Consider the following 19,083-nt stretch of genomic DNA (forward strand, 5'->3'; position numbering starts at 1 on the left):
TGACACCCAATTTTGACCCTCCATAACGCAAATTAGCTACCGAGGTTTTTTTGAATTTCAAACATTTTTGAAGTAATTAGCTTTTATAAAAAATAAAGATATTTTCATGTTATTCTTAAATATTTTTATTTTTTTTATAATTTTTAGTATAATATACATATTTCTATAAACTATATCTTTGATTACTACTTATGTAGTTATTTGAAAATCATCTCAAAAAGATTTTATTTTTAACTAAATATAATGTTAGTTAGGTTAGTTTAATTATAGTTTGCATTTGTGAAAATTTTAGTTGTTTTTCTTAAAAATAATTCCCAATCTCCCCCATCGAAAATTGTATGAAAATTTGAAGTTTTTGGAGCCTATATAAATGCTCATATTCTTATTAAGATGGGAGAAGATGTGCTGGTTTTTTAGCCATCCCAAAGCTAGAAATTTTCTTAACTTGGCTAGGATTTTGGACTCTTTTCACCAGCCTAAAAATTGTGAAAATTTCTAGCTTTCAATCTATATTTTTCTTCAAGAAAAATAGGAGATTGAAGTCAAAATTTAGGCTAAGAACAATATTCTTATAACATCGAACCCACGAAGATTCGAGTCTAAATTTTTAATTTTTGTTTTGTTTTTGTTTGTTGTAGATTGAAGTTCCATCAAGTTTTTGGGCGGTGGTGAAGTCGTCTTCCACTCGTCGTCTTCAGCCTCGCTGCTCGAAAAGAGGTAAAAAAATTTCTTAGCTTTATTTTATTTAATTATTTCATGTTTTATATTTAGTTGATTCGTAGTCTTTTTTTATATATTTTTTAGTTAGCATGTATTAAGAATAATTCGATTAATGGTAGATTTTTTTTATAGTTAGCATGTGTTAGAATTAATTAGCTATCATGTGTTAGGATTATTTCATAAAAGATCTTAGTTTTGTTCATTATTTTTCCAAATAGTTTCCTTTGACAATATAGATTTTTATGTTTTTAATTTCTTCTTTTAACATGATTTAGATAACAAAAGTATGCTTAAAGTTATTATTCAATTAGAAGTTTTATAGCCTAATTGATTTAATTCTTTATTTAAAATTTGATCTAGTATAGCGTATACATTAAATTCGTGTTCTTTAGTTACTTGAATATATTTCTTCTTTCCTTTTCTTTGTCCATATATATGCATGTTGTTAGTCACTCTTAGGATACTTATCAATTTGATAACTTAAAATATCATGATATGTTCATTGGTTTAGCTTAAAATAAGTAAATGCTTATGTAATTTTATTTTGGTGCATGCGATATCAATTTGAGTCCATCTTTGGACTCCATCGTTGTATATTGTTGAGTTTTGAGTCTCCCATCATCTTGTTTGAATTGCTAGAAAGTTGATAAATGGAAAAGAACGTAATATTCATGATTTATATATTGATATTGGGTTGGGTTGTATACATGGAATACAAGTGGAAAATAGTATCGTATACACTGATACACAGTATTTATATAGTCTAATATGCAAGAAAATAATGTTGTATACACTGATATATAATATATATACATTCCGATATACAGTGTGTATACAACTGCGATATACAGTGAGATTGTGCTTAAGACCCAAAATGCAGATGACCCAATACCTTAGTCCAAGCGTACAGAAACTAAGTGTCGGACAATATTTTCATTTGTTATTTATTGTTTATTTATATTAATTAGGGTTATAATAATTTATTCACTTATGTTATTTATGTTTGCTTAGATATTAATTTTAATTTGTTTTAACTTAATTAGATTCTCCTAAAAATAAACCAATTCATGTTAATTTACTCTTTAGATGATTTTCTACCTTTACTTAGGCATTTGGTAAACTTTACATCTTTTTTTTATATACATGTGTATTATTTTCAATGTTTAAGTTTGATCATTTTTCCAAAAAATATATTTTAAAGTCTTCGTTTCTTTTTTAAATTAATATTTTTAAAATTTAGTCAAATAATTTTTAAATCGTCAAATAACCGCGCGTTAGCGGCCACTTTGAATGCTTAATACCTTCAAAAAGTAAAAATAAGAACCTCGTACCTTTTTTTCTGAATTTTTAAGAATTAAATCTGTTAGAATCTTTTAAATTAAATTTTCTTAATTTCTTTAAAAAATTAAGTGGCGACTCCTCTTTTTTAAAATTAATTTTCTCTCTATAAAGTTGAAATTAATTTTAAACCATCTTTTTCCGACATAACAGAAATGACGACTCCACTGGAGAATTTTATAGGTTCTAACCATTAGATTTGATTATTTGAATATGTTTGTAATAATTTTTATTTGTTTAAATTTTGCAAATTATAACTATTGCAGTTCATGGCATTAAATTCCGCCAAACGACAAATAGTTTGCATTAGGATTAAAGACGGTTATGTAGTCACCTACGATTGTTCCTTCAGAAAATAACCATTATTTCTTGAATTAATAAATGGGTAGTTGATTCGTGGTCGTCCAATGCCATTTATTATATTCAGCCCGCAGTTTGTTCGATTTGGGTATTCAGTCTTTTTTCAAAGCCCACTCTAGTCCACCTAGCATAGAGCGAAACCAAAATCCTAATTTAGTGCATTGCCCTAAGATGACCCAATATCCAAGGCGTATTGGACCCATTAGAAAGACCACCTTGAGTCCAAAACGGCCATCGGCCTAAATGTACGATCATACATATATGTTTAAATTTGAAGGTTGTATGCGCCATTTGACAAACCATTGTCCCTCGGGGTTGAAAGTTTATTTTAGTAGCTTAGTCTAGTCAAATAAGGATCTTCACAAGCTACTACTTCATCCAAAAGGCGTTGGCATTCGGAGATGTCAAGAAGTTGAGAACAAAAGATTTTCCACGAAGGCTTAGTTTAGGATTATGCCCCTGCGTGGAATTGATTATTTGTATCCATTTTTTCCCATTATTTATCCCATTCAATTTATTCATAATATTTGTATAAATATAAGTTTTGGGCAATTGAGCGTTTCAAATGGTGTTATACATCCTTCAAATCGTTAGGCCTATCCTTGGCACAAAAGGGTCACATATCTGTTTAGGACACGCAATAACTGTTTACGTGCTATATGCTATAACTGTTTTTGTGAATATATTGCTTCATTTGGAGACATGCTAGTCCACTATTTTAGAATTTTTTCTAGAACCTCATAGGCATAAATATCGAGTCACTATCAAAAGTGCGTCCAACTACTTAATGAGTCTTTAGTTTTCCCAACAAAATTCAAATTTTACTCTCAAATCATAAACCTTGCTCTCTTATCTCAAAAAAGGGTTGACGTTTCATTAAAAATAATAATAATAAAAAATAAATAAATAAATTCAAGTTTTGGTCTTGTCTTTGAAGTTTTTAATTTTTCCTCATTCTTTCAAAGAAATTGAGAACTTCTTCTTCATATAAAAGAATGAGGGTACAGAAGTTGGATCACAAGAAATCCGTGATTCAACACAAGTCAACCTTTCTCACATATCAGTCCTAAAATTAGAATGGGTCAATTTTGGTCCATTTAGTCTTTCTTCACCCATGGATTAATTTGTCTTCAAACAAAGCAATATTTAAATGTTGAGTTCTTTGTGTGATATTTTGCATTAATTATTATAAATACAGACTAATACTTTGGCTTTTGAGTTATTCTTCTTTTTCACGAAAAGACTGATTTGTGTCGAAAATCAAACTTGCTTACTTTTCAAAGATCCAGGGTTCAACAAAGTTGATTTTTTTTTAATTTTACAGGAGCTGTTATCAAAGGACATCATGCAATAAATGATTGGATCTCAATTTAAAGAGGTCAACACCCTCTTCGTAACTAACAAGCTTTCTTTGTACGCAAGAGAGACGACATTATTTCAAGAGATGGAATCATGGCAATCACAAATCTACTGCAACATTCAACCACAAAATTTAACCCTAATCTTTTTCAATTCTTTAATCTAAGGAAAATCATAACCCTTTCTCATATAGATCTTGTAGGGACAAAGAGTTCATGGAAAATAACGATGATCTTAAATTTAACAAAATACCAATACACAGCCTGAAAGATAAATCGGGGGAGTTTTTGACCATGAAGCCTTACTCCTATATGACTATATCTTGTTACTTAATTTTTTATAATGTCCCCGCCTTCACACTTTTTTCATATCTTTGCAGGAAAACTGTCCTCGATAATAGTCGGGGATGGTTATAACAATATATGATTCTAGTGAATAGTTGGAAGAATTCAAGTTATAAGAGACAATCCCCAAAAAGAACACAACAAGTGATTCCTACAGGAAATTGAAAGAACACACCAATGTATAATCTCAGAGGAATGTTTGAAAAATAATATAACGATAGGTGTTCTCACCGATGGATGAGAAGACACGAAACGTGTTGGTTCAAATAGGCAAAAGACACTCCCATTTGAATATGTCAAAGAACACTAGACTTACGAGATGTCACTCTAACTTTGTCTAAATCTTTAAATTATTTTATATATCATATCTGCAAGAACTACGCACACCTGATTCTCATCTCGGTGAGATACGTAGGCAACCCTTCTTGGGTTCGGTATTTCCTTTTTCAACCAAAAAATAAATAAATAAAAAATAAATAAAATAATAAATTGTGTACATATTTTAAGAGTCATATCTTTTTGATTGGGACAAATACAGTTAGGAGCATGCGAAATATTTGGTATGATAAAAAAGATTGGCTTTGTGATAAACCATAGTTTCTATTGGTATCTTTCATTTGTACTTTTGTGATGTTTGAAAATTCTCTTGCAGGCATTCAAGGTAAGAATAAAACTAACTTCATGGCTTCATGTGCATTGTGTGGTGAGCTTTAGACTAAAATTCAATTGCATCGCACTGTTGATCTAGAACTTGGCCTGAATGTTTGTTGAAGTGAAATCCTGAGTTATGTTTGGTTTGAGAAAGGATTGTAGGCCGTTTTTGACCCGATTGTGTCTTTCAAAGCCTAGCAAATAATATTAATCCCTAGTTTTCCCACTTTGAGCCTAAAGCCTTTTCTTTGGACAACCACATCTTAGCCCTTTCCCTTCTAAGTGCTTATATGCACTATTCCTTTCTTAGCCCAACCTCCTTGAGCGCACCGAATATGTGCAAATTATAGAAGAATATTCAACTTTTCAATTGCCAAAGGCAAAAGACGTAAAGTCTCCAAAGTTAAGAAAGCAAAGAAGACTTTCCAGAAAAAAAAACTACTACAAGGTCGATGTTAGACGAAAAGGAAACTACACCAACAAAAGAGGAGAAAGCTCAAAAGGAAGGGGTGAAAAGAGAAAAACTCTAACAAATAAGGACTCAAAGAAGTCAAGACAAAAGAAAGGGGTGAAAAAAAAACTCTAAAATAAAGACTCAAAAAGAAGTGAAAATCTAAGAAGGAGATAACAAAGAGGATCGGGCGCCCAAAGGCGTATCAATCATCAAAAGCACAAATTCAGTGTGACACTCAAGGAGAGATTAAGTCACTTTTATCCTAAATAAATATCTCACCCGTCCCTAAGCCTATATTACAAGCCAATAAACAAGCCTACATGATCTCATTCCAAATATTCTCATATTAGTGGAGACTTACATGCAGGCCAAGCATATGGTATCACAGTTACATGCGCTGAACTTTCTTGAAAGTGTGAGTGCACTTTGCAATATGTCCTCAAATCAAACACTTCAGATATGTATAATTCTTGAAAATATGTACAAAGTGCCTAATCACTTTGACATTAGTGTGTGAATATCATGCTCATTTTCGAACATTCTATATTCATTGTGGCTTGCTAGAGATTTGAACAAGGCATTGTTTTTCATTTTTTTGAACGTCTCTTTTTCGTCTAACAAATCCTGGTGACAAAATTATCACTTTGAAAACTCTTTGTTCTATTAACTTCTTTGTACTTGCTGAAGGGAGAGATATGGTGATCTTTTATAAATCTGCATCCACAGAAAAATGGTTAGTTTTGAATGAATTGATCTGTGTTGAATTCTCCATTTGTTTTCTCCTTGTCTTGCTATCTTTTATAGCTTGCTCTGATTCCCCACTTCTCGGTAGATATAAGACTAAAATATATTCATGCAAAATATTTGATGTATCAAAAGCTTTAAGAAAGATGATTTTTTGAAAAGTAATTTGGAAAAGACCACTTCCAGATGTCATGTCACGCATAGCTTAAATGAACGTCCTTGATCCGAAGCTTTGAGCAGGCTTGATATCTTGTTCACAAAATTTTTAAGGATTCTTGGGATATTCTGACATAGCTAGAAAGTTTTTGTAGTTGACTCTGAACTCTGATGGTGCTATATTTTATTGAGGTTAACATTGACCTTCCAACAATGTCGGGGATCATTTGAGGCCAACGTTGAACATTGAAGTTGAGTAAAACCTTCTGATGATATTAGATAAATTTTTTGAGGTTATCCTCAAAAATTTCTATCCTATTTAGATGTCTTGGTAAATATCGTACTACCAATAAGAGATTTGTAGAATTTTTAAGATCCTATCAAAAATTCTATCCAGTCACTTTTTTGATGCACCTCAGTCTTGTCTTCTTTTGTGAAAGGATTGTCTTTGAAATTTTTGAGTCTCTCTTAAAAATTCTGTCTCAATTTCTATCATAAATAGAGACGGGAGATATGACTGAACCGTTGTGGCGCCTACGTATTTCGTTGAGGTAGGAATCAGGTCAAACATAATTCCCCCCTCGGGAGATAAATAAAAAGGGAGATTTAATAGAAAATGACAGAGGCCGACATAGGCCACCTACGTATCTTATTCTTGAGAATTCAGGTCAGACGTAGTTCATTAAAATGGAAGGGTTAATTTAAAACAAAAGCATAAAAACGATTACAGACAAATAACATAATTACAAGGACCTTGAACCTTCAAATGTAGTATCTCTTGACGGCATCTGAGTTGATTGGTTTCGGCCACTCTTGGCCATCCATTTCAGACAATATTAATGCACCTCTAGATAACACTTTGCGAACCATGTAAGGTCCTTGCCAATTTGGTGCGAACTTTCCTTTATACTCATCTTGATGTAGAAAAATGCATTTGAGAACCAACTGACCAACTTCAAATGTTCTTAGTCTCACTCGCTTGTTAAAAGCACGAGTCATTCTTTGCTGGTATAGTTGACCATGGCAAATGGCAGTCATTCTCTTTTCATCAATCAAAGCCCAATGTTCAATTCGATTACGAACCCAATCGGCGTTGCTCAATTCAGCTTCTTGAATGATTCTCAACGAAGGTATCTCTACTTCGGCAAGGATTATGGCCTCTGTCCCATACACTAGCAAGTATGGGGTTGCTCCAATTGATGTTCTGACAGTTGTTCGGTATCCTAGCAGAGCATATGACAACATCTCATGCCAACCTCTATGATTGCCTATCATTTTCCTCAAGATCTTTTTGATGTTCTTGTTGGCAGCTTCTACGACTCCATTCATTTGAGGGCGATACACAGTTGAGTTTCGGTGATTAATCTTGAATTGCTCACATATCTCTTTTATCAAATGACTATTGAGATTTGCTCCATTATCAGTAATGATGGAATCCGGTATTCCAAATCTACATATCAAATTGTTACGGACGAAGTCTACTATTACCTTCTTCGTAACTAATTTATACGAGGCTGCTTCCACCCACTTGGTGAAGTAATCAATAGCAACTAAAATGAACCTATGTCCATTAGAGGTGGATGGCTCTATTGTACTAATGACATCCATACCCAAGCCACAAATGGCCAAGGAGAACTCATGGCATTGAGTTCGTGAGGAGGTATTCGAATCAAATCACCGTGCACTTTACATTGATGACATTTTTGCACATACTTACAACAATCATGCTCCATAGTCATACAAAAATAGCTGGATCGAAGGATCTTCTTCGCCAAGGTAATCCCATTCATGTGAGTTCCACAAATTCCCGCGTGAATTTATTTGAGAAGCTTCATAAGTTCAATAGCATCGACATATCTGAGAAGACCCATATTTGGAGTTCTCCTATAAATGGTTTCTCTACTTGGAAAGAAATTGTTAGCCATTCGACGTATTACTTTCTTCTGATTGAAAGTCACATTATCTGGATAAGTTCCAATTTCTAGATACCTTTTTATGTCAAAATACCAAGGTCTCCCATCTGGTTCTGCTTTGACATGCGAACAATGAGCGGGTTTTTCTTTCAAATATATCTCTACAAGATCAATGTAACTTGTATCTGGATGTTTGATCATTGAGGAGATAGTAGCAAGAGTGTCAGCATATTCGTTCTGCAACCTTGGGGTATGCCTAAACTCGATCTTGCGAAACCTTTTACACAACCTTTGTACTAACTTCACGTACGGTGCAATCTTCAAATTCTTCACGGCCTATTCCCCCTGAACCTGATGAATTAGTAAATCTGAATCTCCTATTACCAAGAACTCTTGAATGTCTTTATCGATCGCCGTCTTTAGATCCACGATGCATCTTCATACTCAGCGATATTGTTCGTGCAACGAAATCGGAGTTTGGCTGCCATAGGGTAATGTTGGCCAGATTATGATATTAGGACTGCTCCAATCCCACTTCCTTCATGATTCACTGCCCCATCAAAAAATACTCTCCAACCAAGGTATGCCTCAGAGATATGTTCTCCTACAAATAATACCTCTTCATCGGGAAAATAAGTTCTGAACAGTTCATACTCTTCGTCTACTGGATTTTCTACAAGATGATCTGCTAAGGCTTGTGCCTTTATCGCCTTTTGGGTCACATACACAATATCAAACTCACTCAACAACATTTGCCATTTCGCCAATTTCCCAGTGGGCATCACTTTATGAAAAATATACTTCAACCGATCCATCTTGGAAATGAGATATGTAGTATATGAAGACAAGTAATGTCTCAACTTTTGAGCAATCCATATAACGAGCCTCGTATGGAGTAAACTTCTTGCTTAAGTAGTAGATTGATCGTTCCTTCTTCCCAGTCTCATCATGTTGACCTAGCATGCATCAAAATGCATTATCCGAGACAGACAGATATAGCAACAATAGAACTCCTTCCCTCGGAGGAACTAGAACCGGCGGATTAAACAAGTAGCTTTTGATAGCATCGAAAGCTATCTGACACTCTTCGGTCCATTTGTCAATGCATCCTTTTTCAGAAGCTTAAAGATAGGCTCACAGATCAATATGGACTGAGCTATGAATCGACTGATGTAGTTCAATCTTCCCAAAAAGCTCATCACTTCCTTCTTGATCTTTGGTGGAGGTAATTCTTCAATTGCCTTGATTTTAGCGGGATCAAGCTCGATACCCCTTCTACTAACTATAAATCCTAATAACTAGCCGACTGGTACCCCAAAAGCATATTTAGCAGGATTTAATTTCAAGTTGTATTTATGCAGGCGATCAAAGAACTTCTTCAAGTAAGTCAAATGATCCGCACTCTCAAAGGATTTGATAATATGTACAAAGTGCCTGATCACTTTAATATTAGTGTTTGAATATGATGCTCATTTTTGAACACTCTATATTCATTGTGGCTTGCTGGAGATTTGAACAAGGCATTGTTGATCATTTTTTTAAACGTCTCCTTTTCGTCTGACGAATCCTGGTGACAAAATTATCACTTTGAAAACTCTTTATTCTTTTAACTTCTTTATACTTGCTGAAGGGAGGGATATGGTGATGTTTTATAAATCTGCATCCAGAGAAAAATGGTTAGTTTTGAATGAATTGATTTGTGTTGAATTCTCCATTTATTTTCTCCTTGTCTTGCTATCTTTGATCACTTGCTCTGATTCCCCACTTCTCGATAGATATAAGACTAAAATATATTCATGCAAAATGTTTGATGTATCAAAAGCTTTAAGAAAGATGCATTTTTGAAAAGTAATTTGAAAAAGACCACTGCCAGATGTCATGTCACGCATAACTTAAATGAATGTCCTTGATCCGAAGCTTTGAGAAGGCTTGATATCTTGTTCACAAAATTTTTAAGGATTCTTGGGACATTCTGACATAGCTAGAAAGTTTTTGTAGTTGACTCTGAACTCTGATAGTGCTAGAGATTATTGAGGTTGACATTGACCTTCCAACAATGTCAGGGATCATTTGATGCCAACCTTGAACTTTGAAATTGAGTAAAACCTTCTGATGGTATTAGATAAAATTTTTGACGTCATCCTCAAAAATATCTATCGTAGTTAGATGTCTTGGTAAATATCATACTACCAATAAGAGATTTGTAGAATTTTTAAGATCCTATCAAAAATTCTGTCCTGGTCACTTTTCTGATGCACCTCAGTCTTGTCTTCTTTTGTGAAAAGATTTTCTTTGAATTTTTTGAGTCTCTCTCAAAAATTCTGTCCCAGTTTCTATCATAAATAGAGAACTTACGGGAGATATGACTGAACCGTTGTGGCACCTACGTATTTTGTTGAGGCAAGAATCAGGTCAAACATAGTTCCCCCCTCGCGAGATAAATAAAAAGGGAGATTTAATAGAAAATGACTAAGTCCGACATAGGCCGCCTACGTATCTCATTCTTGAGAATTCAGGTCAGACATAGTTCATTAAAATGGGAGGGTTAATTTAAAACAAACAAGCATAGAAATGATTACAGGCAAATGACGTAATTAAAAGGACCTTGAACCTTCAAACGTAGTATCTCTTGACAGCATCTGAGTTGATTGGTTTTGGCCACTCTTGGCCATCCATTTCAGACAATAATAATGCACCTCCAGATAACACTTTGCGAACCATATAAGGTCCTTGCCAATTTGGCGCGAACTTTCCTTTATACTCATCTTGATGTGGAAAAATGCATTTGAGAACCAACTGACCAACTTCAAACTTTCTTGGTCTCACTCACTTGTTAAAAGCACGAGTCATTATTTGCTGGTATAGATGACAATGGCAAACGACAATCATTCTCTTTTCATCAATCAAAGACAAATGTTCAATTCGATTACGAACCCAATCGGCATTGCTCAATTCAGCTTCTTGAATAATTTTCAAAAAAGGTATCTACACTTCGACAGGGATTACGGCCTGTGTCTCGTACACTAGCTAGTATGGGGTTGCTCCAATTGATGTTCTGACAGTTGTTCGGTATCCTAGCAGAGTGTATGACAACATCTCATGCCAACCTCTGTGATTGCCAATCATTTTCCTCAAGATCTTTTTGATGTTCTTGTTGGCAGCTTCTACGGCTCCATTCATTTGGGGATGATACGCGGTTGAGTTTTGATGATTAATCTTGAATTGCTCACATATCTTTTTTATCAAATGACTATTGAGATTTTCTCCATTATCAGTAATGATGGAATCCGGTATTCCAAATCTACATATCAAATTGTTACGGACAAAGTCTACTATTACCTTCTTCGTAACTGATTTATACGAGGCTGCTTCCACCCACTTGGTGAAGTAATCAATAGCAACTAAAATGAACCTATGTCCATTAGAGGTGGATGGCTCTATTGGACTAATGACATCCATACCTCAAGCCACAAATGGCCAAGGAGAACTCATGGCATTGAGTTCGTGAGGAGGTACTTGAATTAAATCACCGTGCACTTGACATTGATGACATATTTGCACATACTTACAATAATCATGCTCCATACTCATCCAAAAATAACCAGATCGAAGGATCTTCTTCACCAAGGTAAGCCCATTCATGTGAGTTCCACAAACTCCTATGTGAATTTGGTCGAGAAGCTTTGTAGCTTCAATAGCATTGACACATTTGAAAAGACCCATATCTGGAGTTCTAGTATAAAGGGTTTCTCCAGTTGGAAAGAAATTGTTAGCCATTCGACGTATTGCTTTCTTCTGATTGAAAGTCGCATTATCTGGATAAGTTCCAGTTTTAGATACCTTTTTATGTCAAAGTACCAAGGTCTCCCATCTGGTTCTGCTTCGACATGCGAACAGTGAGCGGGTTGTTCTTTCAAATATATCTCCACAAGATCAATGTAACTTGTATCTGGATGTTTGATCATTGAGGAGATAGTAGCAAGAGCGTCAGCAAATTTGTTCTGCAACTTTGGGGTATGCCTAAACTCGATCTTGCGAAACCTTTTACACAACCTTTGCACTAACTTCACGTACGGTGCAATCTTCGAATTCTTCACAGCCTATTCCCCCTGAACCTGATGAATTAGTAAATCTGAATCTCCTATTACCAAGAACTCTTGAATGTCTTTATCGATTGCCATCTTTAGATCCATGATGCATCTTCATACTCAACCATATTATTCGTGCAACGAAATCGGAGTTTGGCTGCCATAGGGTAATGTTGGCCAGATTAGGATATTAGGACTACTCCAATCCCACTTCTTTCATGATTCACTGCCCCATCAAAAAATACTCTCCAACCAAGGTATGCCTCAGAGATATCTTCTCCTATAAACAATACCTCTTCATCGGGAAAATAAGTTCTGAACGGTTCATACTCTTCGTCTATTGGATTTTCTACAAGATGATCCACTAAGGCTTATGCTTTTATCGCCTTTTGGGTCACATACATAATATCAAACTCACTCAACAATATTTAGCAGGATTTAATTTCAAGTTGTATTTATGCAGGCGATCAAAGAACTTCTTCAAGTAAGTCAAATGATCCGCACTCTCAAAGGATTTGATAATATGTACAAAGTGCCTGATCACTTTAATATTAGTGTTTGAATATGATGCTCATTTTTGAACACTCTATATTCATTGTAGCTTGCTGGAGATTTGAACAAGGCATTGTTGATCATTTTTTTAAACGTCTCCTTTTCGTCTGACGAATCCTGGTGACAAAATTATCACTTTGAAAACTCTTTATTCTTTTAACTTCTTTATACTTGCTGAAGGGAGGGATATGGTGATGTTTTATCAATCTGCATCCACAGAAAAATGGTTAGTTTTGAATGAATTGATTTGTGTTGAATTCTCCATTTGTTTTCTCCTTGTCTTGCTATCTTTGATCACTTGCTCTGATTCCCCACTTCTCGATAGATATAAGACTAAAATATATTCATGCAAAATATTTGATGTATCAAAAGATTTAAGAAAGATGAGTTTTTGAAAAGTAATTTGAAAAAGACCACTGCCAGATGTCATGTCACGCATAACTTAAATGAATGTCCTTGATCCGAAGCTTTTAGAAGGCTTGATATCTTGTTCACAAAATTTTTAAGGATTCTTGGGACATTCTGACATAGCTAGAAAGTTTTTGTAGTTGACTCTGAACTCTGATGGTGCTAGAGATTATTGAGGTGGAAATTGACCTTCCAACAATGTCGGGGATCATTTGATGCCAACCTTGAACTTTGAAATTGAGTAAAACCTTCTGATGGTATTGGATAAAATTTTTGAGGTCATCCTCAAAAATTTCTGTCGTAGTTAGATGTCTTGGTAAATATCATACTACCAATAAGAGATTTGTAGAATTTTTAAGATCGTATCAAAAATTCTGTCTTGGTCACTTTTCTGATGCACCTCAGTCTTGTCTTCTTTTGTGAAAAGATTTTCTTTGAATTTTTTGAGTCTCTCTCAAAATTTCTGTCCCAATTTCTATCATAAATAGAGAACTTATGGGAGATATGACTGAACCGTTGTGGCACCTACATATTTCGTTGAGGCAAGAATCAGGTCAAACATAGTTCCCCCCTCGGGAGATAAATAAAAAAGGAAGATTTAATAGAAAATGACTAAGTCCGACATAGGCCGCCTACGTATCTCATTTTTGAAAATTCAGATCAGACATAGTTCATTAAAATGGGAGGGTTAATTTAAAACAAACAAGCATAGAAACAATTACAGGCAAATGACGTAATTAAAAGGACGTTGAACCTTCAAACATAGTATCTCTTGACAGCATCTGAGTTGATTTGTTTCGGCCACTCTTGGCCATCCATTTTGGACAATATTAATGCACCTCCAGATAACACTTTGCGAACTATGTAAGGTCCTTGCCAATTTGGCGCGAACTTTCCTTTATACTCATCTTGATGTGGAAAAATGCATTTGAGAACCAATTGACCAACTTCAAACTTTCTTGGTCTCACTCACTTGTTAAAAGCACGAGTCATTCTTTGCTGGTATAGTTGACAATGGCAAACGACAGTCATTCTCTTTTCATCAATCAAAGACAAATGTTCAATTCGATTACGAACCTAATCGGCGTTGCTCAATTCAGCTTCTTGAATAATTTTCAAAAAAGGTATCTACACTTCGACAGGGATTACGGCCTGTGTCTCGTACACTAGCTAGTATGGGGTTGCTCCAATTGATGTTCTGACAGTTGTTCGGTATCCTAGCAGAGTGTATGACAACATCTCATGCCAACCTCTGTGATTGCCAATCATTTTCCTCAAGATCTTTTTGATGTTCTTGTTGGCAGCTTCTACGACTCCATTCATTTGAGGACGATACGCGGTTGAGTTTCGGTGATTAATCTTGAATTGCTCACATATCTCTTTTATTAAATGACTATTGAGATTTTCTCCATTATCAGTAATGATGGAATCCGGTATTTCAAATCTACATATCAAATTGTTACGGACAAAGTCTACTATTACCTTCTTCGTAACTGATTTATACGAGGCTGCTTCCACCCACTTAGTGAAGTAATCAATAGCAACTAAAATGAACCTATGTCCATTAGAAGTGGATGGCTCTATTGGACTAATGACATCCATACCTCAAGCCACAAATGGCCAAGGAGAACTCATGGCATTGAGTTCGTGAGGAGGTACTTGAATTAAATCACCGTGCACTTGACATTGATGACATATTTGCACATACTTACAATAATCATGCTCCATAGTCATCCAAAAATAGCCGGATTGAAGGATCTTCTTCGCCAAGGTAATCCCATTCATGTGAGTTCCACAAACTCCCACGTGAATTTGTTCGAGAAGCTTTGTAGCTTCAATAGCATCGACATATCTGAAAAGACCCATATCTAGAGTTCTCCTATAAAGGGTTTCTCCACTTGGAAAGAAATTGTTAGCCATTCGACGTATTGCTTTCTTCTGATTAAAAGTCGCATTATCTGGATAAGTTCCAGTTTTAGATACCTTTTTATGTCAAAGTACATGGGTCTCCCATCTGGTTCTTCTTCGACATGCGAATAGTGAGCGGGTTGTTCTTTCAATTAGATCTCCACAGGATCAATGTAACTTATATCTGGATGTTTGATCATTGAGGAGATAGTAGCAAGAGTGTCAGCAAATTCGTTTTGCAACCTTGGGGTATATCTAAACTCGATCTTGCAAAACATTTTACACAACCTTTGCACTAACTTCACGTACGGTGCAATCTTCGAATTCTTTACGGCCTATTTCCCCTGAACCTGATAAATCAGTTAATCTAAATCTCCTATTACCAACAACTCTTCAATGTCTTTATCGATCGCCATCTTTAGATCCATGATGAATGCTTCATACTCAGCCATGTTGTTCGTGCAACGAAATCGGAGTTTGGCTGCCATAGGGTAATGTTGGCCAGATTCTGATATTAGGATTGCTCCAATCCCACTTCCTTCATGATTCATTGCCCCATCAAAAAATACTCTCCAACCAAGGTATGCCTCAGAGATATCTTCTCCTACAAATATTACCTCTTCATCAGGAAAATAAGTTCTGAGCGGTTCATACTCTTCGTCTACTAGATTTTCTGCAAGATAATCCACTAAGGCTTGTGCTTTTATCGCCTTTTGGGTCACATACACAATATCAAACTCACTCAACAACATTTGCCATTTTGCCAATTTCCAGTGGGCATCGCTTTCTGAAAAATATACTTCAATGGATCCATCTTGGAAATGAGATATGTAGTATATGAAGACAACTAATGTCTCAACTTTTGAGCAATCTAGGTTAAAGCACAACAAGTTTTCTCCAAAAGAGTGTAACCAGCCTCGTATGGAGTAAACTTCATGCTTAAGTAGTAGATTGATCGTTCCTTCTTCCCAATCTCATCATGTTGACCTAGCATGCATCCAAATGCATTATCCGATATAAACAAATATAACAAAATTAGAACTCTTTCCCTCGGAGGAACTAGCACCGACGGATTAGATAAGTAACTTTTGATAGCATCGAAAGCTATCTGACATTCTTTGGTCTATTTTTTCGATGCATTCTTTTTCAGCAGCTTAAAGATAGGATCACAGATCAATATGGACTGAGCTATAAATCGGCCGATGTAGTTCAATCTTCCCAAAAATCTCATCACTTCCTTCTTGGTCTTTGGTGGAGGTAATTCTTCAATCGCCTTGATTTTAGAGGGATCAAACTCGATACCCCTTCTACTAACTATAATTCTTCAATCAAATGATACGCACATGTTTGGTCGGCTCTAAAGAATCTAGAGCTTGTATCAGCCGATTTAGGTGCAATGGGATGAATAATACCTGCACCTCTCAGTCTTTTGAATAGCTTAATCCGACTTTCCACTAGAGGAGTAAAAATCCTAACAGGTCTATTTTCAAAATTAGGTTGGGTAAGGTTGTAGTTATTTTGTGAGAGTGGGGGTACATGACGATAACTAGGACGATTTTGGTGGAAAGGTGCGAAAGTTCAAAAATTTGGGCGCTGTAGAGTTTGGTAGTCACAAGGAGCATTTTGATAGTGTGGAGGTAGGTAATTAGGAGGAAGAGTTTGATAACTCGGCTGGACATAAAAAATTAGGTAGGAATTTTGTGAAGATGGGGGATAGATTCTAGAGGGTGAGGTTTTTCTGGAGCTAAAATTGGATGATCTTTATATCCTTCTATCAGGTGCATGAGAAATAAAGGACACATCTTCTCTTTTGTTTTTGAACAAACCTGAAGACCCAGTTTGGATGGCCACACGGTTAATCCTTTTGGTCTTACGATCTCCATATTGTATGTAAATCTTTCGATGAAATCTTTAGCCAAAGCATTCCAATTTGGCCACAGTTTCATTTCTTGAGAACCAAACCATTCCAAAGCCTATCTTCTTCAGCTTCGGCTAAATAGTCGCATTAATAAAGCCTCATTCTTCCCAACTCCTACGAGTTGATCAGAATATGCTTTCAAATGAGCCAAAGGATTCCTAGTTCCATCGAAAGTATCAAATTTAGATACTTTAAACCCTTCCGGAAGATCCAGATTTGGATGGATACACATATCTTCATAATTTAAACTAACAACATCCGGGGTATAGTGAAACTCCTTCATAGCTTTTATAATTTCCTCTTTCATGCTCTTCTTGGTTACTTCCTCTTTGGTCCTCCACTCCCTTGCTTGTTCTTTATAGTGATCAAGTTCGGAACTGTTGGCATAGGGTTCATTTGGGATTGGGATTTGTAAAGTTGTCTTTTGAGGCGAGGGATGGGTAAATGGGGAATTTTATGTATTTTGAGGAGCTTGGTAATTTTGGAGAAATTTCTGACAGTTAGTATGCTGATTTTGATAATGGGAAAAGGTTTGTGGATTGTTAACATTTTGGATTTGTGGGGGAGTACAAGCTCGAGGGTTGGTATTTTGTGGAGGAAGGAAGGTTGGAGGGTCGGTACTCTGAGGGTGAGGTGGCTCTTGGTAGGAAGCGGAAGCATGATGGAGGTTGGAGGCAGTGAGATCAACGATGCAGGCATTTTGAGCGGGGTTTAAGGATCGGTTTTGAATGTGTTCCTTACTTGAATTCAGAGAAGGGAAATAAATTGAAGGCCTTCTATCGCCTAGAACAGGCGTGTTGGCGGCTATTACTAGGTCTGTTAATTCTCAATTTTTTTGTATCTCAACTTTCATCCCGACGATTTATAGCACTAATTGTGCAATCAGCTCATTTTGTTCAGCGTTGACATGGTCTGTCACAACAATCTCCGTCAAACTAGTGTTCTCATCATTGCTAGTCATTTTACTTTTCCCTACTAATAGATTTTGATTGGGGAAGGAATCTTTAGAAGCCTTTGATCTCGTGAAATAAGGGTGCTCGGCCAGTTTATCAACACAGATCAATTCTAAGTATTTACACAGAAAATAACTCAAAAGGCGAACATGTCAGTGTGCATTTATAATAGATAATGCAAAATATCACACATAGAAAAGATAAACACAAGAGTTGCTTTATTTGAAAATAAGGTAACCCACGAGTATTGAAAAATGACAAAACAGACAGGAATTTGCTTATTGAATTTAGGATTTAGTGTATCAAGAAAGATGATTTGGGTTGAATCAAGATCTTCTTGAATTTTTCAAGGTTGCATCTCGACATCTGTTAATGTAGTATTGATATCTCTTTGTAAAATATTAAGGGAGAAAGGCAAGCTTTCAAAAGATAGAGGTCAAACCTTGAAAGGCTGCCTATGTATCCTATAATTTTTAGAGGAGAGAGTAAGTTTAGGACTTGAAAATAAAATTTGAATTTGTAGAGAAACAAAAGACTCTAAGAACAATTGGCCGTACTTTGGATAATGACTTGATATTTGAGCTTTGAAATATATATATAAGAGTGGGCTAGAGTGTCTTCAAGTAAAACAATACATTCATTCAAACAGTTATAGCATATAATAGGTAAACAATTATTATGTGTCCTAAACTGATATGTGACCCTTTTGTGCCAAGGGTAGGCCTAACGATTTGAAGGATGTATAACATCATTTGAAACATTCCATTGTCCCAAAACTTATATTTATACAAATATTATGAATAAACTGAATTGGGATACATAATGGGGAAAAAGGGATACAAATAATCAGTCCCACGTAAGGGTACAATCCTAACTAAGCCTTCTTGACATCTCCAAACATTAGCCTCTTTTGGATAAAATAGCAACTTGTGAAGATCCTTTTTTGACAAGGCTAATAAAAAAAACTGCTAACCCGAGGGACAATGTTTGTCAAATGGCGTATACAACATTCAAATTTAAACACACAGGTATGGTCATCCGTTTAAGCCGAAGGCCATTTTGGACTCAAGGTGGTCTTTCTAATGGGCCCAATACAGCTTGGGTATTGGGTCATCTTAAGTCAATGCGCTAAATCAGGGCTTTGGTTTCACTCTACGCTAGGTTGACTAAGAGTGACTTTTGCAAGATTGGTAACCCAAGCGGACAACTCAGGCTGG

The 19,083-nt window shown here is 35.6% G+C and overlaps 3 protein-coding genes across 3 annotated transcripts; all 3 read right to left on the reverse strand.

Annotated features, from left to right (window-relative positions):
• Positions 1-6,888: 6,888 nt before the first annotated feature.
• On the reverse strand, positions 6,889-7,734 carry LOC129875625 (uncharacterized). Its single transcript, XM_055950916.1, has one exon. It carries the CDS (start codon positions 7,732-7,734, stop codon positions 6,889-6,891), a length of 846 nt encoding a protein of 281 aa, XP_055806891.1.
• A 209-nt stretch (positions 7,735-7,943) lies between these two features.
• LOC129875626 (uncharacterized) lies at positions 7,944-8,821 on the reverse strand. Its single transcript, XM_055950917.1, has 2 exons — positions 8,657-8,821; positions 7,944-8,375 (listed from the first exon to the last, which is right to left on the reverse strand). The coding sequence occupies exons 1-2, from the start codon at positions 8,819-8,821 to the stop codon at positions 7,944-7,946; spliced, it is 597 nt and encodes a 198-aa protein (XP_055806892.1).
• A 184-nt stretch (positions 8,822-9,005) lies between these two features.
• Positions 9,006-11,498, reverse strand: LOC129875627 (uncharacterized). Its single transcript, XM_055950918.1, has 2 exons — positions 11,147-11,498; positions 9,006-9,148 (listed from the first exon to the last, which is right to left on the reverse strand). The coding sequence occupies exons 1-2, from the start codon at positions 11,496-11,498 to the stop codon at positions 9,006-9,008; spliced, it is 495 nt and encodes a 164-aa protein (XP_055806893.1).
• Between the last annotated feature and the right edge of the window lie 7,585 nt (positions 11,499-19,083).

Source organism: Solanum dulcamara, chromosome 12 (genome assembly GCF_947179165.1).
Source record: "Solanum dulcamara chromosome 12, daSolDulc1.2, whole genome shotgun sequence".
NCBI classification, from domain to species: Eukaryota; Viridiplantae; Streptophyta; class Magnoliopsida; order Solanales; family Solanaceae; genus Solanum; species Solanum dulcamara.

Coding starts and splice junctions, on each gene's coding strand:
- LOC129875625 (XM_055950916.1), bottom strand. CDS start 7,734: ATGGATGTCATTAGTACAATAGAGCCATCCACCTCTAATGGACATAGG.
- LOC129875626 (XM_055950917.1), bottom strand. CDS start 8,821: ATGCCCACTGGGAAATTGGCGAAATGGCAAATGTTGTTGAGTGAGTTT. Junction 8,376..8,656: donor CTTATTTTCCCGATGAAGAG/GTATTATTTGTA, acceptor CAGGGGGAATAG/GCCGTGAAGAATTTGAAGAT.
- LOC129875627 (XM_055950918.1), bottom strand. CDS start 11,498: ATGGATGTCATTAGTCCAATAGAGCCATCCACCTCTAATGGACATAGG. Junction 9,149..11,146: donor AATGATTGGCAATCACAGAG/GTTGGCATGAGA, acceptor CTTCTGAAAAAG/GATGCATTGACAAATGGACC.